We start from the raw sequence: 24,827 nt of genomic DNA on the forward strand, positions 1-24,827 counted from the left end.
TAAAAACAGGTGGCAGCCCGTGGCTGAGGTGGCTGCCCCCTGTAGTCACTGATCTGTGGGCAGGCAGCCCCGAAAATCCAGCCGAGGAGGAAGCCCCGGGCGGCTTCCCGGCCAAGGTGAGACCTACCTTGATATGAGCTGCTGGGTCCGGGACAGTCTGAACCATGTCCTTCAGCAGATCAGCTCAGTCACCGTCCGCTCAGAACCGGAGACAGCTGGGAGACAAAAAGGGGCAATCAACAACCACGTTTCTGAGTTTGGGTTTCCATTAGGACCCAACGCAGCACCCCCAGGGGTAAAGAATCACAGCTTTGCGCTGAACACAAACCACAAACCCGTGGCCTGCAAACGAAGCGACAGAAAAGCCACGTGTCTCCTGTTGGGAATGTTGCTTACGTGGAGCCCCCACCAAACACCAGCCTGACAAACTCAACAAACCCACGTCGCGGGCAGCTCGTGCATGTCGTGTTACGCGGACAGCGTCTGCGAGTGATCGTTTCAAGGAAGAAAGGAAACCAAGAATGAGACATTTTCTAGGATATTGAGGGAACTGGGTACTGGGTTCCCACCAAACTTAATTAGCCACCTACACATCCTTTTAAGCTTCACGATTATGCTTCTAATACAAAGCACAGCCGCCGTTCACGGTGCGCCTAAGTGGCCGTCCTGGACCAGGGGCTCCCCAGGCATGTTCTCATTTAATCCCGACCACCACCGAGAGTCAGCCCCCCTTGTCCAGTCGGGGACATGGGGACCCGGGGGATGGGCACTGATTTGTTCAGGATCACCTGGTTCATAAGCAACAGAGACAGGATTCAAGTCAAACTGGCCTGACTCCAAGGCCCCCGAGACATTTCAGTCTGACCTGATGAACAGGGTTTGCCCTATATTTTGAAGATATGTTAGTTCGCTTTATTTTTTTAAAGATTTTATTTACTTATTTTGAGAGAGAGAGAGTGCAAGAGAACACAAGCAGGGGGAGCGGCCGAGACAGAGAGAGAAGCAGGCTCCCCACTGAGCAGGGAGCCCCATGTGGGGCTCGATCCCAGGACCCAGGGATTATGACCTGAGGCCAAGGCAGACGCTCAACCCACTAAGTCACCCACGCGCACCATGTTAGTGCATTTTTAAAATTAATTTAAATTTAAGTGAATTACATTTCCAGGTGTCTATACTCTAGGGATCAATACATCATCCAATATAGCACTTTACTCAGATTATAAACCAGTGTGTCCTGGCTACTGTCTGTCTGCCCCTCCCCATCCCCACTCTCCGCAGCCCCCTTCCCTGTCCCATGCCCCCAGGGCTGACCCCCCCAGGCTGCCTGGGCAGGGCTCCCTTGCCCTCTGGCCCCCATCATGTTTGGTCGATGCGACACCATCTGGAGATCAGGGCGCAGGAGGAAGAGGACTGGGGTGTTTCTTCCCCACACCTGCCCACCACCCACGCCACACTCCCTCCCTATTTGGCCACCATTCTGGCCTACAGGGACCTCTCCTGTCCTGCGGACCCTCACCCATGGCTCTTAGCTCCAGGAGCCACGCTCCGCCCAGGCTTTGGTTCTCTGTACATCTTAGCCATCCATTGCGTCCTGGCACTGAATTTTTGTCTGTTGGTTTTCTTCTTTGCAAATCTGGCCTATGACTCTTAGAAGTGGTAAACTGTGAAATAAAAATCAACAGTTCTACAGGACGATACCCATGGAAGCTGTCTCTTGAGTCTGCCATTGACCGCATTATTCCAGGGGTAGGCAAAAGCATTCACCGATGCCCCAACGGCATCTGTGTCCTGCCTTTCTGACCCTCTCAAGGTGCAAACACACCCACTCCCAACAAAGATGGGCTTCTCATAGGAGGCCTCCACCTCCAGGTCTACATGGCCTGTCTCCCAAAAGGGCTCCATGGACTCCTCCCCAGATCTGGGGGAGCTTGGCTGGACAAAGAGACAACAGATGTGGAAATTTAGGCAATACTTTTTAACTACGACCAAATTTCTTGATCTTAGAAAGTAGGCAGTGTTTCTCTCTAAGCCTAAAGCAAGTCCTATTGATAATGGTTGCTAAAAATGCAGAAGGAATAAAGCAGGTCTTGAAACTGAATTGGGCAGCCATTGAAGGGGACCCATGGCCTTGGTCTGTGGCGAGAACAGAGGCTGGGCGAGAATGGGAGTCCGGCCAAAGCTCTCGTGAAGCTTGCTCCCCTGATCCAGGAAACTTCGACTCCCCCAAGACCATCACCTCAGGAGAGTAGAAGTCACCCCAGGAAAACTCTGCTCTCAAGGCCATTCAGCCTGACAGAGGCCCATCTTTGAGCCCTCCTGACAGAAGGAAGGCTCCCCACTACAAGACCCCACGCTCAGGGGCAGACTGTTCTTTCTGCATGTTTCGGTGTCCCCCTGGGGCAGCTCACCCCACACAATTCCTCCTTCCCTGCACACACACGCTGCCGCTCACACCAAGAGCGGAAGCTTGTCCCCTCCCATCAAATCAGCAGAAAGAACGTTCTGGGAGTCCTGAGCCCAGGCCTTAAAAGATCCAGAGGATTCCTCTTTTTGCTTCTGGGAACCCAGTTCCCACTCCTCAAGCAGCACAGACATGTGGCCAAGGCCCAAGGTAGGTGCACAGCTGACAGCCAGCACTTCATGTCAGAGCCACAAGGGAGCCATCCTGGACGTTCTCGAACGTCATCTCTCAGATGACCACAGCCCCTGTCGACATCAGGAAAGCAGAACAGTCCAGCTGAGTCCAGGCAGCCCAGAGAACCACGAGAAATAATAAATCAGCTGTTTTAAGCTGCCAGGCTCAGGGATAGTTTATTAGACAGGTGGATAACATGAACACCCTAGAAGTGTTCTAGATACCTAGAGAAGAAAGAGTAGCTTATAGTTCACTGTCCCACGACGGTATATTACAGTGATGGTTCCAGTTCCCCTCTCTTCCTTGTATCTACGCCTTTTGCCATGTGACCTTGGGGTTCTCTCCCTAAAGAGGTCAAACTTGCTTCCCCAGCCCTTGGTTTGGAGCGGTCCCTGTGACTTGCTTCAGTCAACAGAATGCAGCAGCAGGACAGTGGGCTAGTTCCTAGCTAAAGCCCCAAGAGGCATGAGATGTTTCCATCTGCAACCTGCCGCCACCATGGGAATATGCCGGGCTAGCATGCTGGAGGATGAGAGGCATGTGGCACAAAGCCAAGCTATCCAGGCTCCCCTGCCAAGACCACTCTAGGTCATCTGATAGACAACCAAACCCTAGACATGGGAGAGAAACTTCAAGCCCAAAACTGACCAGCCAAGGTCAACCCGAATGGCCAACCCACAGGCTCACGAGCTAAATAAATGCTTCTCGTTTTAAACCACTGAGATCTGGCGTGGTTGTTACACAGCCTTTTTTGTAACAGCAAATTACTAATACGCACAATTCGCCTTGAATAACTAGGTTATCAAGATCCCCCTTAAAACTTTTCCAGCCAGAGAGATAAACAGAGACTCAAAGGAAACAAAGTTCATCCCAACACAATCATCCCATTTCGATCCAGCGAAGAGATGTGACCTCAAACCCTGGTCTTCCCCTCAAAGTAAGTTTGGAACCTGAAGAGAAACCAAAAACCCTGCTACCCGAAGAGTCTATGGGATTCACAGAGCCCTTCCTGGAGCAGCTGAATCCCCACTTTGCAGGAGGGGACTCTGCCAGCCTTCTGGGAATTTCAAATCTGATGAAATGGAATCAACATTCTGCATGTCTAAGACCACAGAAATGTCACAGCCGTGACGGTGGCCATTCCGTCTGTGACCAGCCAAGAGATAAAGTTAATAAACAACTATTTGTGTCTCCCATCTTTGATGGGGAAGTTTCGGGTACTTTCCATTTATCAAAGATGAAATGGCGGGGGAAGGGAATATACAGATTCCAGATGCAACACAGACCCCCCCCCTCAAGGGATGGAAACGGGAAATACTTCATACGGATATCAAGAGGTGCCGTATGCGGGTCACGGACAACACCCAGAGGAGGGAGAGAGTGGATACATAAGGAGAGCCAACGAGGTGCCACTGGAGTCTTGAAGAACAAGAGGCATGTGGGCTGGCGGGAAGGCAGGGAACAAAAACTCCGCCGGCTCCTCACATTAGGGAACCAAGGTATATGACCCTAACCCACAACCACCCGCAGGACCCCATTATCAGAGGAATTTCTTAAACATTCATGCAAATGGCGCCCCTCCCTTGCAAACCAGGTTAGCTAAAAAGCAAAACACCTCAAGACCAAGAGGATGAAAGTACTACCACTTAGCATGTCCCCTCCCCCACAATATCCTTGACGGTTTCTGCAGACATTCAGGTGCCTTTTCTTTTCTGCCCCTTGGGAGGAAGTTTATGGATTTTTTTTAAGAGCACTTCTAATTTACGATTGTGTTTCTAATGATCATTTTTCAAATTTTTAGTTGTTGATGAATGACATTGGGTTTTATATCACTGTGAGAACCCTTCCGTTTCCTATTTTACCTGGCTTTGAACCCTTGCAGAACTTGAATCCGTGTTGTCTAAAAGCCCTTTTATTATTTAATATGTGTTTCTTGTGATCAATTCATTCAGTACTGTGTATATTTATGACTCTGTGTTTCAGGATCTAGCATTATTTCCTCATTGGGTATCTTAAACACTAAAATGCATTGACATTCAACAGAATTCTATTTGTCTCCCTTCTTCATCCTTTTCTTAAAAATACCAATGTCTTACAAACAGAAACAAATATTTGAGTTACTTGAGCTATAATTGCATCGAGTGTGGACAGACTCACAGTGCCAAAAGGAAAATAAGCGTTTCGTAATTAGGGAGGCAATGCTGCAAAATGATTAAGAAAAGACATGACTATTTGCAGGGCAAGAATTAGAAATGGACAGGTCCCACACCTCCTCTTCCCAATCCCAGTTCTATCCCTATGCGAGGGGCCCCCCACACAGTCATGGGAACACCCTGGTCCACATGGCCATGCCCCCACCAAACAGCCATCCTGAGGGCCATGCTTCCCGCCTAGGGAAACACACGGAGTCTGCCAAACAAGATGGAGTCCAGGGAAGAGGCGGGTGTAGGCCCCAAAGATGCTCAGGCCCGTTCGGGCAAGAGCTGCGGATTCCCAGGCACCTCAGGTGTGGTGTGGAATGTGGGATGGGCCCTGGAGGGCATCCATCTGAGCTGGAGGTGCGGGGCCTGGTTTTCCTCCTTGGAAACCTAGGAAAGCCCACTTCACCCTTGAGGAGCTACTGTTACACATCTGTAAAATGGGGATAATATAACTGTGGTAAAAAAAAATAAGAAGAAGAATAATAATTGGTCTCTGTCCCCAGTTCCTGGCCCAGAGCTCTTAAAATTACTGGATTTTCCTGAGGGAGAAGAACAATAGAAGCATCTCTTGTTCTAATGAGGTGACCCCTGGAGGACCCCCAGATAGCTTCACGGTGGTCTCAGAAAGACCATGCCTTGATGAGAAGCCTGGAGCTTTTGGCCCCACCCCCATCCTCTGGGGAGAGGAGAAGGGCTGGAGAATGAGTTAATGATCGATATTCCTATGTGATGAAACTTTTTAAAAATTTTCTGTATGACAGGAGTCAGAGCTTCCAGGTTGGTGAACACATCCATTTGCCGAGAGGGGACACATCCCAGCTCCATGGGGACAGAAGTGCCTGCGCTCAGGACCTTTCTAGAACTCATCGATGAACCTCTCCATCTGTTTCCCTGTATCCTTTATCATAAACTGAAGTGGTGAGCATAGCATTTTCCTGAGTTCTGTGTCCTTCTAGCAAGTTCCTGAGTCATGGAGGGGGATGTGGGAATCCCTGACTCTGCAGCCACGTTGGACAGAAGTGTAGGTAATCTGGGGAGGGACTGAATAGGGGAAGTCAGTTTTGTGGGACTGAGCCCTTAACCTGTGGGGCCCGACGCTATTCCAGGTGGTGTCAGAATTGAATTACAGTGTAGGCTACACAGCTGGGGCAGGGGATTTGGAAAACAGGTTGATGGTGCTGGAAGACACCATATACCTGATGTCAGGAGGGAGACATACTCCTCGGGTATCTACGCCCAAACTGATGGTCAGTGGTTCACATAGCTGTGAGTGTAAAGCTTGGCCAGTGTCCCGTGCAACTGGGTAGTACCGGAGTGGGACCTCTGTCTGGCTCTCTCCCCGGCTGACTCCATTAGGCTTTTGTGAAGATTAGATTAAATTATGCCAAAGAAACCTCTTGCGGTGCTAGGCATACAGTAAGCACTTAATAAGTGGTAGTTATTATGATTAAGAAAGCAAAAAGTCAATACTGTATAAAATATTGTAACTTTGAGAAAAATAATTCTCAATACATAAATTCCCTAGGGACCTTTGTCAATTGACTAAAAAATCCTTAATTTAAAACTGAATGTTTAATTCTAAGCTAACTAGTTTTCAGTAAGTAAAAACATTTTAGTAAATGTTTTACGTTAAGTAAAACAAAATGGCTCTAAGCAAACCCATGATAACGGATCCATTCATCGAATGAGCTGGTCACCAGACACGCTTGCTCTTGATAAGTAGGGATCGAGCTCGCCAGCCTTTGAGCGGCAAAGCCTAAGCCACCATAAGAACAGCACAGGTTTGATTCCCGCCAAGAGCCTGGGCACCCTTCCCCCTGAAGGGAATGGGAGGAGGGGGAAGCAAGTGAGACACCCACCCAGGGCCCATGATTTAAGGAAGCGCTCCCTCTCAGGCCTACCCTAGTCCTAGCCCTGGTGCCTACATACCGGAAGTAAGCAAGAGAGGCCAGTGGGAGCTGGAAGAGTCACCCAAACATACCTTCACATTTATCTACAAAGACGAAATAGAGCTTCTTCAGTAGGATATGGCTTATCTTTCCAAATAACTACAAAGACCTATGGCAAAGGGTGGAATTGCATCGATCCCCCAGCCCTTCTTGGGTTGGGGGGTCCTAACCCCCAGTAGCTCAGAAAGCATCCTTACAGGGCATGGGATCTTTAGAGTAGTAATCGAGTCACAGTGAGGTCACAGGGTGGACCCTAATCCAATATGGCCGGTGTCTTTGCTCACATAGAGGGCAGATGATGTAAAGACACAGGAAGAAGATGGCCACCAGAAGCCAGGGAGAGAGGCCTGGGACAGCTTCTCTCCCACAGCCTCGGAAGGAACCAGCTCTGCCCACACCTTGACCTCAGACATCCAGCCTCCAGAACTACGAATCTATTTATGTTGTCTGGGTCCCCAGTCTGTGGTACTTTGTCACAGCTGCCCTGGAAAACTAATACGCCTTTATTGAGGGACTTGCTCAATATTTCAACTGCCAAAGATTAGTGGCCCCAATTTGGGGGCTGGGGTGGGGGAAGGGTGTGCCTCAGGAATCACATCCAATTTATCTGCACTCTTTCTTACCAGACACTAACTCTGTTCAAGGAATGTCCCAGGCCCCATGTATTACTGTCCCATCTACTTACTAATCATCCCTGGCTTTGTTTTAGCAAAAGAGAGACTTTTTAAAGTTCTGTGGCCTAAATGAGCATGATATAGGCCCCACCGTAACCTCTTCCAACCCCTGAAATGCTTTTCTGAGAGAAGCCTGATAGTTCCCAACAGCTAAGGGACGTATTTTGTAGATAAAGGCCTGAAATCCTCCACCTTTTTTTTTTTTTTTGCATAATTAATGAATGCAGAGATGCGTTCCCTGTGTGTGCCTCTTGAGATGAGGCTTCCACTGAATTCAGGTGAAATAACTATAAAATAACCACAAACCAAACTTAGTAATATGACAGGAAAATGTAAATATCATAAAGCATAGATATCTGTTGCCTCCGGTCCTTCTGGAAGGAGCAGAAGAGAGCAGGAGGCAGCAGAGAAAGGAGGGGTGACAAGGTCAAAACTCGTAAGGCAGTGACATAACCAACAGTCCCCTTTGCCAGTGTCGGGGGCTGGCAGGCAGGGCCGGGCACGGGGCATCTTACTTAAGGGAGACAATCAGTGGAACCAACACAATCCCTCCACATATACCAAATGATCCAGGGAAAGGTCTTTGGTTTTGGTTTCAGTTTTTTCACTATGATAAGTGTACTCTTCAATCTTCATCACCTATTTCCCCCATCCCCCACCCACCTTCCACCAAGGAAAGGTCTTGGGAGGTCTGGGAACACAAATAATCAAACATCCAAGATACCAAATATTTACAAATATATATATATATATATATATATATATATATATATATATATATATATATATATATATTTTTTTTTTTTTTTTAATTCTTGACCAGGAGAGGTAGGGTTATCTGGGATTGTGTTTTACCTTTAATTGCCCTCGGCCCCACCATCTTTTTTCTCTGTGAGTCATTTGTCTTGCTTTTGGTCAACACTGCTTTTCTTCGGTCTTCAAAGATCTTGGAACAACCTGAAAAAGAATTTAAATATATTAAACCCTGGGTTTTTTTCACAAAAATTAACACCAAGGATCAACTCTATGTTTAATGACAAAACCTACTTCTTAAACATTATTTTAAAATATCCTAAAAGAAGAATGAACTTAAAATCCTCCCCTTAGGGGCGCCTGGGTGGCTCAGATGGTGAAGCGTCTGCCTTCGGCTCAGGTCATGATCTCAGGGTCCTGGGATCGAGCCCCGCATCGGGTTCCCTGCTCGGCGGGGAACCAGCTTCTTCCTCTCCCTCTACTGTTCCCCCTGTTCCCCCTGCTTGTGCTCTCTCACTCTCTCTGTCAAATAAATAAATAAAATCTTTAAAAAATAAAATAAAATCCTCCCCTTACAAAAAAGGGGGGGAGGATGAGGGTGGCAACATTCCTCCAGGGAAGCTGTGTTATGAAGCAAAAATGAGGCATGAAACCAAGGCCAAGCCTGGACTGGCAAAACTGAAGCATACATAGACTTTTGCAAAGAAAATATTTTGAAACTGTTTCCCCCCCTTACAGACCTCAGCCTTAGTAATGACGGTTTCCCCAGATCATTCCTTCAGCACTTTTGTCTGCTCAAAACAAAGTAACAGGGTTTATTAGACACCCTGAGAACTGTAATTAAATAGCCGTCTTAGTTCCGGGAAAGAAACCACCTTTTAATTTGTGGATGCTGAGGACGATCCCTATTTTTAAAAACATTAGAACACAACCAAACTGAAATAAAAGAGAGAGGGGAAAAAAAAAAAAAAGTCGTCCTCAGAATATGCCTGTCGCCACAGCTCTAAAATCCCATCTCTTTTTCTGGAGATACAGGAATTTCTGTGCTGATGCAACTTTCCAAGTAAAATATCCAATCCCAAAATATTACATTTAACAGAATCCTCACAACATGACAAATTGCAAATGGCAACTGTCTCGGTTGAAAATATTTTCAAACTAGAAAACGTCTTAAGTATTGCATCAAAATCAATATTTGCAATGGGCCATAGTATTTCTAAATGTTTCCGCAGCCCCACTGACCCTCCCACTCCGCTCGGGGCGCCAGCCAAGTCCATCTCAAGTCTTCGGGCCTCTGCTTGAGACAGTCCATCCAGTTGCCCGACGTCCCCACACAGTGTTTGTTATGATATGGAAAATATAAACTCTTGGGAAAATATGAGCATCCAAAGCCACATATAATACGATGTCGATATTGTAAAAAGAAAAAAATGCTAGATGGCTGCAAGACAAAAAGAAGGTAGCCTGAGAAGGGTGCAGCTGCCAGGAAGCACGTGAAATCGCTCGCAGAATCGGGCTTTGAGTTTCCAATGTGAATTCCGAGGGAGTCTTATTTTCTCTATTATTTTCTTCTGGGTATTTTCTTAATTTTCAGAGTGAAGAAAATTCACCTTGATAATCAGAAGAAAACTAAGCAATTATCATTTTCTATCCCTGAACATATTTTCAAAGCATTTTCCAGACAGCAATGTATCACTTCTGCTGCCCGGCCTTATGGAGCAGTGTTGGCCTCTCGTTCTCAGGGACCGGACTGTCAGCAGGAAACGGGGAGGTAACAGCGAATTAGATCATGCTTTGCCTGACCGCACAGACCTGGAGTTAATAAAGGTGTTCCCAAATTTCTTTTTCTAGAAATCCAAAAGGCAATATTGATTATCACTTTGTTAAATGCTTTCCATGGACAAGTGGTTAAAATCCTATTTGGTTTCCAATTGCTGCAAAGGGAATAAGAGTTTTAAAAGCGTGGGCTAAGATTTACTATCCTATGTCATCCTAGAGTATACTCGAGTGCCAAAATCTCTACATGCCGAAAGAAAAACTTGATTTATGACTATTGCTGGACCTGATTTAAAGACAAGAGTAAAGCCCAGAGAAGATTCTATTAAATATATGCAATGGGTACTTTTAAATTAGCATTATGGCGTTATTAATATTTCATTTATCCAGAGGGCACTTATCTGACAACATAAATTATCCATAACACAGCTGAGAAGCCACAAAGGATCCAAGAAAATGTCACGAAGTCCGGGGAGAGCAGCTTTGCCAGGGAAAAGCACGCTACCAGCCGCGTGAGGTAACAGCTGGCCCAATCAAAGCAGAAAAGTCAGAAAATTCTGCAAACCAGACTTAAGAGCTCAAAAAATCCAGCCATTTGAGAACTGTGGTTGGAGACTGCATACTGCTTACCCCTGCCCAAGAGCCCCTGGTCCTGCAGAGAAGCAGAGCTCGAAGAACCCCGTGATGCACACGAGGACCCCCCCTAAGCCTGCCACGGCCAAGGACCCCAGTCCACACCACCCTCGGGTTCGGTGAGGCCCCGTGTTCTCCCCGGTCAGAGGAAGAAGACTGCTTGGCCGGGTTAGAAAGTGGCCACTGGCGATGGGTAAAGCCAAACACGGCTGAGCACCTGCACGGCAAGCTTCACTCGCCACAGCAGCCTTGGGGCAGCAGGAAGACCCCCGGGCTGGGGGCTCCCAGCCAGTGCTGACCCAGCAGCCTCTGTCTGCCCATCACGAGCCATGGGTAAGAGACGGGTGGCGCAGGTAAGAGGGACGCGGTGCAAGGCGGAGCTTACGGCCGTGCCAGGTGGACAGACGAAGGCAATGTTATGTTCCAGGCAGTGGGACCGCCCTGTTCCCCAAATGCGCTGGACAAGGAGCCACTCCCCACACACAGCTTTTCCTGGCCGCCTTGTGTCCGCAGCAGCATGTGTCGCGTAAGGGAGGTCAGCTCCTGGGAAGATGCACAGCTCGATGTCCAGGAGAGCGGACTCCGCGACCGGAAACAGCCTGGGTAACGGGCAGGCAGCAGCCATGCAGGAGAAGAAATGGACGGACAGGTGCCAGGGACGGAAGGGCTGCAGTCATCTCTGTGGTCCTGGTGAGCACGGCCACAGAGGAGACAGTTTGTTCGCTCATAACCCGCACACTTGGGGCCCTTCCTCCTTTACGGAAGGAACCCCAACTTCGCTGGGGTGTACAGCCCCTATCCCAACATGCCCACTTGGAGGGTAAATCCTTTTGCTGTGCGTCCCTTCCTCTTGCCACTGCCTGGCTGGCTTAGGGATGGGCGATTCGACACCGGAGGAAATGAGCTGGAGACCCTCCGGTAAAAGTCCCTTGGCTGCTAGAGAAAGGCCATAGGATATCGTCCCCCATGTGTGACGCGGGGAGCTGTGACAGCCACCTCAGGTCCACGAAGGGAGGCAGCCTGAGGACGAAACTACTATGCTTTGGGTGTCTAGGAGTAACTGGAGGAGATATTCTGGGTTCCTGCTTTGGGTGGAGAAGAGCTCAATGACCCAACCCTGGAGGCAGAAACTAAAGAGTCACTTTCGGCTCATTTGCCATCTGTATCCAACTCAAACAGACATGCTGAGTATGCTCCACAGTTCTAAGTTTAAAATAAAATGTCCAGGGCGCCTGGGTGGCTCAGCCACGTAAGCGTCTGCCTTCGGCTCAGGTCATGGTCTCAGGGTCCTGGGATTGAGGCCCGTGTCAGGCTCCCTGCTCAGCGGGGAGTCTGCTTCTCCCTCTCCTTCTGTGCTCTCCCACTCTCTCAAATAAATAAATAAAATCTTAAAAAAACAAAGCAAGAAAAATATTAAAAAATAATAATAAAATAAAATGATCGCTGGAAATTAGCACAGCCCATAAACGTCTTTATGTAAACACTCGATCTAAGACTTAGAGAGTGAATAACAAATATCAAGATGACTGACCTATCACGATGTGTACACGTACTGCGTGTCCAGCACTGGAGACGGGGTAGAACACGCCCTCGGTAAACACAGGGTTTGATGGACGGACAATACTTTTAGTTAAATGACTGTCTGGATGCAGAATGGGGGCAGAGTCCTAAGACAGGTACGAAAGAGGAGGTGATCCTATCTAGCGCCATAGAATAGCAATGCCCCCCTGAGGGAGTTAGTCTGTGATGGGCGCCCAGGATTCACTAGGTAGGAAGCGGGCAAAGAGCATGCAAGGTGGAGGAGACAGGTGAGCAAAGGTATGAAGGTGAACGAGTGTACTTAGGAGAGGTGTGCTCTAAGGAGAGTGTCTTTCATCTCTATGTCCACGTAGGGTACAGAGCGTGAGCTCAGAAATGTTGAGTGACTTGTCTCTGTAACTCAGAAGTTCCACTGGTATTCGTCTCCCTCCTTGATCTAAACCCCACCTGCCCTTCAAACCCATTCATTCATTCAATCGTGCATCCATCATCCATCCGTCCAACATGCAGCTGACTGAGTCCCCAACACGTGTCAGCTGCTGAGCTGAGCAGTAACTAGAGCTGGGCTTTGCCCATGAGTTCAGAGTCTAGCGGGAGACACAGAGGGAACAGTGTAAGGGAACAGTGATAAATATCAAGTCCCCCGGCCCTGTTTGACCCCCCGCTACAGAACACGAGTGAGGGCAGCTCCTGACCTATTTGGGACACTGAAGGAGAAAACAAAACAGCCAAGAACACAGGGAGGAGCAGTAAGAGAATGAAAACTCTAGAAACGACCCACAGCATGGAATCCAGAGAAGGATGTCCAGTAAGACAGAAACAGTTCACAGCATCTGATCTGCAGAGGGGTGAATAATCCTGAAAAAGTCATTCAACAACCACACGTATTGAGAACAGGCATTGAGTCTAGCAAGTCAGAACCCCTTGGGGGCCTGTAACAGTGCTGCAGCAGAACGGTCAAGCAAACCAGTCTCCAATGGATGCTTGAGAGGATATGTGGAAGTCAGTGCCGGCTTTTTCTTTGAGAGAGAGAGAAAGCATGAGCAGAAGGACAGAGACAGAATCCCAAGCTGACTCCACACTGAGCAAAGAGCCCAATGCGGGGCTCGATTCCAAGACCCCGAGACCATGGCCTGAGCTGAAATCAAGAGTCGTACACTTAACCGACTGAGCCACCCGGGTGCTCCCAACACAAGCTATTCTTAAGCAGCCAAGAGAGGGGAAGCGAGAGAAGCTCAAGGAAAAAGCCCCAGTGCATTCATCCACCCAACACTTGCGTACCTACTGTGTTTCAGAAATTGCTAGCAGTTAAGGATGCAACCAGGCATAAGAAGTCTTGCCCTCAAGAAGCCGACAATCCACTTTGCTTGCTGTTCTTGTCTATTCATGATGAGCAAAGAAGGTCTGTTTATGGGGAGGATAGAGGGAGCCGGTGGAATTGTAGGCATAGAGATTCTAGAGACAGGCTCCAGGGACGGTCCACACTGGGAGAGACAGAGGAGAGGCCGGATACAGCAGCACATTGGTGGGGCCAGCTCTGGCAGGTGGGTGGAACCCCACTGCCCTAAAAGAAGTGGCATGCTGTTAGCTGGCTGACCACCGGCTCTCCCAGGCAAAACTGACATGAAGCACGTGGAAATTTCTACAGAGTAACTGTTGCCACCACGGCCCCTCTCAAGGAACCAACAGCCGTCCCTACACGCAGAGCTGGACAGAGACGCACACGATCGCTCTAGCCAGCCGCAGAGGCTGGCCCTTGCACACCTGTGCTCCAGAATCCGGGAGACAAAGGAGCCTGAGGCTCCTTTAAAGGAAGGGGGCGGTGGCAGAGGCAATCTACGGAGAGCAGCCCAGACAGCGGCTCTCCCAGTGGCGGAGTCCCTGCCACGAGTCGCTTCTGGGAGATGGAATTCAAAACCCAGAAAAAATGAGAGGTCCAGGGGCTCCTAAAGTGCTTCCACATCAGCTCTGTGCTTCCCGAAGCTGGGGAGGAGCCCCGAACACACGCTTTGTGTCGCTGCCTGGCTCCAGGCTGACGCTGTGAGCGCGGGCTGATGCTTCCACGAGTGACTCACCACGCTGCTTTCTGCTCGGACTTAGAACTCAGGGACGCTGTTCTGGAATCCTAGAGAATCCCCTGAAGGGTCTCCTTTTGGTCTCCTTCATAAAGAAATGTTGCCAAAATAAACAAGGGCAGTTTTGCTGGAAAAAAAATGGCAAGGGTCTCCGTGAATCACGTCTGAGCCATACACCGGCCACAACTGTATGCTTTTTATCGGTTGGGTTTGGTCTGGCTTGGCTGTTGTTTGGGTTCATTTCATTGCTTTAGGGTCAATCTTTCGCCATTGGCGACCCTAAATCGACCTCTGGCCACAGTGCTTCTTCCCCCTTCTTTCTTCGTGGGGAGAGCAGAGTGAATAGAGTTATCGGTGCACCCAGACACGTGGACTCCTGCAAAGGCAGTGCCGCTCTCTAAGGAAGGACCCTTCTCCCGTTCTCAGCCTTGCCCTTCGCACGTGAGAGCACCGAGCCGACCTCAGAGTGGAAGGTGCGGCAGCCAGTTTCCACCAAAACCAAACACACAGCAGCAAAACAGCTCCACGGCCTCTCAGTCTGGGGACCATGATCTGCCTCTAGGTCCCAGTAAAAATGAGACATTTGAAGGAAAACAGGCTGCATTTGAAAGGCGGGTGACATCAAGAAAGAGAAAACAGCTATAAATACCACTTCTCTCCCTTTTACACTGAGCCTTCTGTTAAAGGAAACACATTTACCAGAGTTCTTTTTTTTTCCCTAAGTTCAACTGGAAAAACATAAATATTTAGTCATTTCATAACGGCATACAGCTGACAAGCGGGCCACAGGTTAAAGGAACACTACGTATTTCTAAGAAGTTCATCTAACAAAATGTATATTAGGGAACAGAATCTGAAAGTCTGTTTTAGAAACAAACCTGAGCTTCATAATGAATTTTGTCTTGATAGAATCACAAGATCAAATCTTAAAGATGGCAAATGCATTGATACCATCTTTGCGAACGATGAGATCTGTTTTGTGTTTTTAAAGTAACAGCACTGGGCAGAAAAATCAAAACACTGTTCGTAATACATAACTGTGTTTGAGGTTGTATATGAAAATCACTAATTGCCAGTTAAATTCATGGATATTGTATTAACATCTCAATGCTATCAACAAAAAAATGCAGAATTCCTGAGAACCAAAACGACAACAATGTACATTAATAGAGTCAGGGGCCCAATGAACATTCCAGATCATCATTTTTAGGTGAAACCCACCTGTCGGCATCCCCCTGATGCCTGCCAGAGGCAGATGTTTTTATTTTGAATAGAGTAGGAAGAGGTAGATAGAAAGAGGGTAGAAACTTTCCTAAGAAAAATCAACCACCATAAAGGCAGGAAGAAGAAGAAGAGAAAGATATCACGACTAGCAACGTAGAGAATTCTCTACATTATCTGCCATTATTGTTCTGTCAGAAAAAGAATAAATAAAAAGGCCATAACTACTTCAGATTACCAACAGGGAAAGTTTACCTTGTACCCTTTAAGGGTGAGGAATTCCAAAGAGCCTTGAACTCACCATGAAAGTCGTTCTGAGCCCACTAGCTTCGCTCAAACACTCTGGCACGCTGGTGATGGGTATCCCACCAGCAGAAGCTCTGAACCCAGCTTTTCCATCTCCACTGACTTCTGACGAGTTTAAGAGCATTGCATAAAGATCGCCTTATTTGTACTGGACACAATTTGGAAGTAAAAATGTTTTAATCCTCCTACGTATTTTAAATAGAAGTCATGAGCCTCGCCACGAAACGCCCTTCCCCGGCTCGGGGTTTAGAACCTACTTCCCACTCTACGGCTACGCGTGCCATCCGTATAGGATTTTCCATGCACTCCACCAATAACCCGTCGTTCAAGGAATTAACTGACCATCCCATGCAAAAATCTGTGTCCTGGGGTTTTGTAGGATGAACACATTCCATGGAGTGCGTCTCACTCTCGGAGAGTCCACACGCCTCGCAAGAGAGTAAGCTTGTGGACTAAGGGTTAGTGATTCAGAATAAGGGATAACGTGGCAGCCCCAGTAAGAAGCCCTGGGGTGGCTCAGGGGGGATGAAAACAGAGAGCTTCAGCTTGGGGTGGCAGGACCGAAACGCAATCCTAAGGTGAGATGGATTTCTTCCAGACACGAGTGACGAGTATACTCCAGGTGGGATGAATTAACACGGTCCTTGTGTACAAAGGGCCACCGAGGCGCCTGGGTGGCTCAGTCGGTGAAGCATCTGCCTTCGGCTCAGGTCATGATCCCGGGGTCCTGGGATCGAGCCCCGTGTCGGGCTCCAGGGAGCCTGCTTCTCCTTCTCCCTCTGCTCCTCCCCCCACTCATGATCGCTCTCTCTCAAATAATAAATAAAATATTTTTTTAAAACAGGGGGCCGCACAGTGCAGCCATATTTTCTGTGAGGATTAAGTGAGCAATATGGGAACAGCCCTCTGTCAGCAGCAAAACCATGTCCTTACCATCTTAGCCACCTCCTGAGGCGTGCAAGGGAGCCTTGCAGAGCAGGACAATGGCCTCAAACCGGGGGCGTGGGGACTATCGCCTGGTCTCTCAGGCACATGCTCCAGGAAAGTGGAGAAGCAAGAAGGCCCAAGGTGGGGGGAGATAGCTGGATGGTTAGGCCTCTGTGGGGTCACAGATGCTGGACACAGACCACTGGGGGGGCCCAGAAACGGGAGGGGGATAGAAAAGAAGGGGAGAAGGGGGTCGTGACAAAGATGGGGAGCTCTGTTTCAGCCCCAAGAATGAGAAATTTGGTCCTCAGGCCCCCGACCCACAGAGTTGGTTGAGGTGAGGGGGGCTCCGCAGCTGTCTGGTCAGGGGCTAGGACCCCTGCCTGTGCGGGGCCACCTCAGAGCAGAAACGTGGCAGAGGCTGCCTCCAGGGTTGGCTGCACTAAACCGAAGACAGGGACCAAGCTTCCAGAGCCGGCGTAAGACCCTCTCTGGCCCCCCCCCCACACACACCTGCCTATTGAACCAACGCTCTGCTACAGCATTCTTTTCTCACCTGAAATCTCTTTGAATTTTCAGTTTGCAGCACTCACGAGGTAACAATCACAAAGTTCATTCAGCAGTTGCATTTTCTCTTGCTGGGAAAGGAACTAGGTACCAGAACTTTTCTTTGCTGGCCTAACCCTCTGGAATCTGCTAGGTTTTGCAATCCCAAGACCAGACCTTCAAGGCTGGCCCTCTCTAAAGAAAGGGAGTGGGGGGAGGGGGGGCTTCTCCCTGCTCATCTCACAGTAAATAGAACATCTCAGTCTTCGTGTAAAACAACACAGGCATCACGAGCCAGAGAATACCACAAGGCCGCTGCCATCCCTCTGCGTGACCGTAACGGCCTCGTTCATCAGTCCAAACTCCAGGGCCTTCGGGGGCGTTCATCATCGGGCCCATTTATCAAGAGAGCCTGGAAGGTGGTTATTACGATCCACAAGTCTCTTGGTGAGGACACTGAGGCTTACAAAGATCCCAGAGCTGATGAGCGGACAAGCAGAGATTCAAACCCAGCCTCTGTTACTCCACGAACCGTGCGGTGTCCTGAGTGGGGAAAAAATCACACCCTGGTTCACCAGCAGAGAACACGAGCAGGAGCCAAGCTTCTGGGCACCGTCTCCACTGTGGGGCCCTCTCTCAAGCTCCACAATCCTCTTTGACGGTCAAAACCCAGGAAAAGTGGGAAAGGCTTCCCTAAAAGAGCAAAGTAGCATTACCGTTGGGTTGATTACCCGACAGAACTCATTCTTCTGTTCCGAGGCCAAAAATCCACAAGTGTGGGTACACCCAAGCTAGTCTTTGCTTTAATGTCTCCTAGTTTCTCCCAAGAATGCCTTAGGTACCGGATACCTCTGAAATGCAAAGTTGCAGGAATCAATTTTCTAGACTAACTTCCAAAAATCTCATCCAGCCCAAAGGGCCTTTCTGAAAGTTCAAGAATGAGACTTCAGGCACCCTCCCAGCAGGTGTTCCCCACACTGGTGTTTCAGACGTGGTGTGGCCAAACCCAGAAATCACACCTCCCACCCTCCACCCCATCGTGTCAGCCCACATCTCCCAAACACAAAAGGCAGTCTCCCAAGCAAAAAGCCTCGAGACCCTTCCAGGGGAAATTTGAGCAGATGTCAATTCTCAGATCCGGGAGGGGAGCTCAGCTGCTCTAACATCATCATCCCCTTGTTCCTTCCTGCCACCACCAGCCTGCTACTTGCTCTGGAGAACTTCCCTCTGAAGCAGAGAATGAGGCCCTGGCTGTCCTCCAATTCACTCCACTTGATCCACGTGGGACCCATGGCCCAGAAAACACACTCCAGCTGCCCTTGGTGCTAAGGATGGGCGTACCAAGAACAAGCCCATCAGTCTCTTCCATCCACACCTGCTTTCCTTTTCTAGCATCATGCAAGAGAAGACAAGGGGTGTGACCCTGGGCAAGTTACTTAACCTCTCTGTGCCTCCATCTGCACAACTATAAAATGGATACAATAGCAATATCTACCTTCTAAGTCTGTTGTGAAGACTAAATAAGCTATTTAAAGAGCTTCAAAGGGTTCTTGGAACATAACAAGTGTAGTAACTGTTAACTAGTCACTAAATGATTTACGGAAAAGAACTTAATACAGGTTTTGGGGGATTACTTGTGACTTTTAAATACTTTGTCCACTGGCGTCATATTTCTTGCTTTCAGAGGTCATTTAAAGGTGAGTGTGAATTACAGTGAGGGTGAATTACACACACACGGTAGTAAAGGCAGGGCAGGAAATGACGGTCCACTGCTGTGGCCTGACTTTGCCAATTAACTGGTTTGTGGGATGGGTTCCCAGGGGGGGAACCGGAGCTGGAGATAAGCAGGCAGGGAAATCAACAAGCTATGCTCTCCGGGTCAACACGCATGGGTGCAGGTGGAGGAAGCAGGACTGGGCAGGGGGGAAGGTGAACTGCGATCAAGCCCCAGCAAAGGCCTCAGATGAGCCCAGGGGGCCCTCTGGAGCTGGGCTGACCCTTCAGAGGTGGGAGTCAAGGTCAAGGGACCGGTCCTTTAACTCCTGCCTTGTGATGAGCTCTGTGTGAGGCTCTGATGACCAACAATAGTCTACGTGTTGCTGTGAGTATATCTTTTTTAAGATTCTATGTATTTATTAGAGAGGGAGAAAGAGAGTGGGACAGGGGCAAGGGGGAGAGGGAGAAGCAGGCTCCCCACTGAGCAGGGAGGCCAATGCAGGACTCGATTCCAGCACCCTGGGATCATGACCTGAGCTGAACGCAGACGCTTAACCAACTGAGCTACCCAGGCACCCCGCTGTGATGATATTTTTGTAGGTGTGGTTCTCATCTACAATTAACGGACTTCTACTTAAAGCGGATTACTTTCCCTGATACCGGTGGGCCTCATCCAATCACTTGAAGGCCTTAAGAGAACAGACTGAGGTTTTTCCAGGAAGGAAAGAATCTTACCCCCAGGCTGCAACATAAAAATCCTGTCTGAGTGTCCAGTCTGCCAGCCTGCCTGACAGATGTCAGACTCAAGATTGGAATGTTTTCTCTTGCCTAAGTACTCAGCCTGCTGGCCCATCCTATAGATTTCAGACCTGCCAGCCCCCCAGTTGTGTGGGCCAATTCTTCAAAGTAACCGTCATTAAAATAGAGATATGCAGACACAGACGATACGAATGCAGACACTGATAGACACCTACCTACATACCTCCATATCTATCCTATTAATAAGACCCGCTTCTCCCTGCGGAGCCGTTACTCCTCTGATGAATTAGTCACGGGCTGACCCGGGAAAGAGGCATGGCCCTGGGCGGGTGCCGTCACCAGGTGCCACCAAAGAGGGTTGAGAGCGGAGCCATCTCCAGCGACACTCTCCGCCTTGGAGAGAATAAGGTCCTCCATTCCTGCGGGGAGCCTGAGCAGCCCATGCCAGAGTTCACGCCAGTAGGCAAACTCTTTGGGACGGTTACTACAACTGCAAGGAAAAATGCAGAATAATGAAATCACCTGATTTACAGTTGGAAAGAATCTCACCATCATTCCCAAGTGTGGCATAATGAATAAAAACGGACAGCATTCGATTCTGAGGTACATCTCAGCAGACCAGGGTCATCGGGGCCCCCCACGTGAAGTTACAGTGACCTCTGACATCAGGGGGACCCACAACCTTCATGCGTAGCCAGGATGGGAGCCTGACGCTCCCCTGCGCATAGGAGGGAGGGAAGCCTCCCTAAAATCTGGACTCGGGGCAGGGAGGGGGCTGGTTTGTGGGGTTTGTTGATCTCCGTGTGGTGGAAATACTCTCCCCATTCCATCTAGCAACAGGAAGGGTTGGGAAGAGAAGGGCACAGAGCTCTCACAGTTCCCCATGCGACGCTGGAAGGGGACACAAAGGGGCCCGTGGAAGAGATGGGGGACCTGGCACTTCTCCAGAGAGAGCATTGTCAGAGGCTCCCACCTGGGAAGGGAACGGGCACCTGGACTGGGAAATGCATGAGCATGGACACATGCTGAGCTCAAACCAGTGAGGGAAACTTCAGAAGAACCATTCAAGCTTGGAAGCTGCCAGGACACAGGGACTGGTGCCTGATCCCCAGGTGAAGAACCCCTCAGACAGGTGGCCTGGAGCCCCCTGAGAGCAGGTAAGTAGAAAGGGCCATGCCGGGAGTGTGTTCAGCTATCATCCTTGGCGAGGCAAGATGGCCTGCGTGTCCTCTCGTGCCATGGGGCCCATGGAAGGTTGCGGACTTCTGAGGGCAAGTGAACCTTGAGAGAAAGAGGCTGGATGTGTACCAGGGGTGAAGAATCTGGGGACGGGCTGATAAACACAGGGAGCACCACGCTGCCACAGAGAGCTGTCGTGCGATGTTCCTTAAGGAGCCCTGAGGTCCCCACCACCAGCACCGCATGGAAGAGAGCCAGGGCTGGGACCTCAACTGCAATCAGTCTTTCAGCAGCCCCCCTCGCTGTCCTCTCTCTTCCTGCTCCAGCCCTGGGGGGCCAGAGGCAAAGGTCAGTGGGGAAGGAGAAGCAGAGGACGGAGTGGAGGAAGAAACGGAACCAGCTGGGAGACAGGGAGCCAGCCACGGGCCCAACCCAGGTGTGAGACAACCTCGAGATACAGAGGATCTTCACAAGGACTGGAAAATGGACGAGAAAGGGACTTTTATTTGGTGCATTTGTCCGAACCTCTCAATACTTGAAAATTGGACTGTTAATGAATATCTGGAAGTGATGGGGAAAGTCTGGAGCCTGACAAGACTTAGATCTGGGGTGGGAAAGAGTCTCAGACTTGAGAAGTGAGTGTGGGAAACAAAGCCGCATGCTGGGCTGCACCGACTGGGCCTAGCTCATTTGACCAACAGGGACACTGGTTTCTAATAGGCACAGTCGAGGGCCGGCCAACAAAGCCAGGTGCAAATACCAGGTGTCAGGACCACTCAGGCCAAGAGTGAGCAACAACCCGCCCGGTTTCTCACAAGAGATAGGGAAGCACGGAAAGGCCAAAGCACTGAGCAGGGGGTCCAACCTCAAAGACGGAGCAAAGAAATCTGCAAGAGTGAGAAGCGTGAGACGGATGAGCGCCAAGACATAGAACGATCTAGAGCAACCAGTGACCCAGGCTGCCAGCAAACTCACTCCTCCACCCCCACTCCACCCTGCCCTGTCTTTGGCTCAAGGATCTTGGGACTGCAAAGGTAATTAGCAAGAATACCTGGCAGGGAGAGTGGCTGGGCATCAAGGCAGTTTTGAGAACGTCAGAGTCAGAAGGGCTTGCCTGTCGGCCAGTGGCTGGAAGGAATGTTCAGCTGTATAGAAATTTGAAATTCACAGCTGGGTTCTCACTTTCTCTCAGGGTAGGGTGGGTGAGACAGAAAATATCTCCTGAACGATAAGACTCGCAACAGCTCCAGCGTGGTTTCACAGGGACCCCACCTGTATGGCAGCCCCCCCAAAGTGCAACGAAGGGACACAGCAGGGGCCCCATCCTATGTGGCTGCCCCTCTCCTGCCAGAACTGCAGGATTTCACCAATCATATCAACCACCCCTCCTTTGTCTCGACATGAGTGAAGGGTAGGCAGGGGGAGCTGCTTGTGTTTGCCCAAGAAATGCAATAAGAAAAAATCTTAAATGGGATAAAATCATAGAACCAGTTGAAGGAGAACTAAACAATTAAGGGATATTTCTCATTGAAATATGCCAAGAGGGGGCGCCTGAGTGGCACAGCGGTTAAGCGTCTGCCTTCGGCTCAGGGCGTGATCCCAGCATTATGGGATCAAGCCCCACATCAGGCTCCTCTGCTATGAGCCTGCTTCTTCCTCTCCCACTCCCCTGCCTGTGTTCCCTCTCTCGCTGGCTGTCTCTGTCTCTGTCAAATAAATAAATAAAATCTTTAAAAAAAAAAAAAAAGAAAGAAATATGCCAAGAGGATTTTGCTTGTTTTTTTTCTTTATGTTTTAATTTTTTTGGACAACCACTAACTAATATAGAGGTTCTCTAGGGCTGAGACAAGATTATCATTTTGAGATTTCTGGCCATTTCTAAACACTGATATAGCTCATTGCAAAATAAAGGCAGAACTGGGATTTCAACCTAACCACGTATCTAACCCCACTTGGGAATCTTTGGCTCCACGATTTTCACACTTGTCTGTTTGCTTGTTTTTTCCTCTCTGGTTATTGTGATTGAGTTTACAGGGGAACAGTGCCAGCCAGACCATCACCTCACCAGTTAGACAGAAGGTTCACTGGCTTTTATTGTTGGGACTGACAGATGTTATAGGATTCAGAGAATCACTGGATTCCAGGATTGCTCAGAAGGACCCCCACCCCCCACTCCCACCAATTCAGATGACACAGCCCACAAGACAATAGCCGTACCGGGCAAGGATCCAGCCTAATGTTCAAGTATCAATGATGGGGACCCTAACTGAAGGTTCAGTTGTGAAATACTGTGGTCTAGAAATGGCTACAGTTTTGTCAAACCTAAAGAAAAAGCCAAATCCCTTAAGAGACAAGGACAATGTACTAAGCTACCTTGTGAGGCAATCCAATGCCATATGATTGTAACAGACATGCTCAGTAGGAAAAAACCAATAGACAGATGCACAGATATGCATAGAGCGAAATAGATTGTAGGTAAGTAGGCAGATAGGTGGATGGATGGATGGATGGATGGATGGATGGATAGTTGGATGGAAGGATGGATGGATAGATGGATGGATGGATGGATGGATGGATGGATGGATGGATGGATGGATAGTTGGATGGAAGGATGGATGGATAGATGGATGGATGGATGGATGGATGGATGGATGGATGGATGGATAGATGGATGCTTAGTTGGATGGATAGTTGGATGGAAGGATGGATGGATGGATGGATGGATGGATGGATGGATGGATAGATGGATGGATAGATGGATGGATAGTTGGATGGATAGATGGATGGATGGAAGGATGGATGGAAGGATGGATGGATGGATGGATGGATGGATGGATGGATGGATGGGTAGATGGATGGATAGATGGATGGATAGTTGGATGGATAGTTGGATGGAAGGATGGATGGATAGATGGATAGATGGATAGATGGATGGATGGATAGATGGATGGATGGATGGATGGATGGATAGATGGATGGATAGATAGGTAGATAATTTGAGCTTTACTTGCTAAAGACTAACCAGAGAAATCAGGATAGATACAGGGTGGGAATTAGAATCACAAGTAAACATAATTCCCATACAGGAGAAATTTCCCTCATTTTAATTCTTGGATGACTTAACTCCCACCCTTCTCATTCCCTTGACATTCTCCTCAAGTGCTCTACTGTGAACACGATCGTCAGGGGGCTGTGTGCAGGCGTTCCTTCACCACCTTTAAGGAGGGGGGATTATAGTTCATGCCTGGAGTCGTAAGAGAAGCAAGTTTAAAATAAATTCATAGACATAAAGAAGTCAAAACGCACACAAGTCAGAGCTTAACAAGCGCTTTGTAGAAAGGAAGTTATTTTATGAGGAGCGTTTGGAATTTGTGAAGGCTTTGAAGGACCTAGGAGCCACTTCCATTGTCGTCCTGAATGCTTTCCATCCTGTTCTTTGCACTTGCCATCAACCTCCTGCTTCTTGATTTAATTTACGTTTTTAACTTTTGACACTTCCCTCGCAAATGTGAAGGAACTTTTAAAAAAGAAACCAAAACAGCTGTGCAAACATAAGATATTGGAAAATCAAATGTTTCTTGATAAATATTGATTTAAATGAGGGGAAAGTGGTGAGGACAAGAAAAGCAGCCCCTGACGTATTTATCGTCATGAAATCCACCCTTATCAGGACAAACGGTCCCACATTCCGTAAACAGCAGCCCAGTGCAACGACCCTGTGAAAGTCACAGTCACACATTCACATGTGGGCTTGGTGGTTTTCGCTTCCTGTTCCTCTCAAACCCTTTCGGAGAACATCTCTGAACACCTAACAGTGTCTGATGCTTCATGTTCCACTCTTTTCAACAGCTTGAAGTTTCTCGAATGAAACACAGGAGGCTTTTACTCCTGGAACTCTAAGAACTGGGGAAAGTCCTCAAAAAAAGTATGATGCCCGT

At 48.8% G+C, this 24,827-nt stretch overlaps 1 protein-coding gene across 4 annotated transcripts in view; it reads right to left on the reverse strand.

Annotated features, from left to right (window-relative positions):
- The window catches only part of ERG (ETS transcription factor ERG), a 243,123-nt gene that overhangs the window by 168,943 nt on the left and 49,353 nt on the right, over positions 1-24,827 (reverse strand). For all 4 annotated transcript variants that reach the window (XM_057306539.1, XM_057306538.1, XM_026502975.4 and 1 more), the window contains exons 2-3: positions 8,315-8,416; positions 128-215 (exon numbers count right to left, since the gene is read on the reverse strand). In XM_057306539.1, the coding sequence (XP_057162522.1) occupies positions 128-166 (39 nt within the window). In that variant the 5' untranslated portion in view covers positions 167-215; positions 8,315-8,416. The remainder of the gene's footprint in view (positions 1-127; positions 216-8,314; positions 8,417-24,827) is intronic.

Source organism: Ursus arctos, unplaced genomic scaffold, assembly GCF_023065955.2.
Source record: "Ursus arctos isolate Adak ecotype North America unplaced genomic scaffold, UrsArc2.0 scaffold_4, whole genome shotgun sequence".
Taxonomy (NCBI): domain Eukaryota; kingdom Metazoa; phylum Chordata; class Mammalia; order Carnivora; family Ursidae; genus Ursus; species Ursus arctos.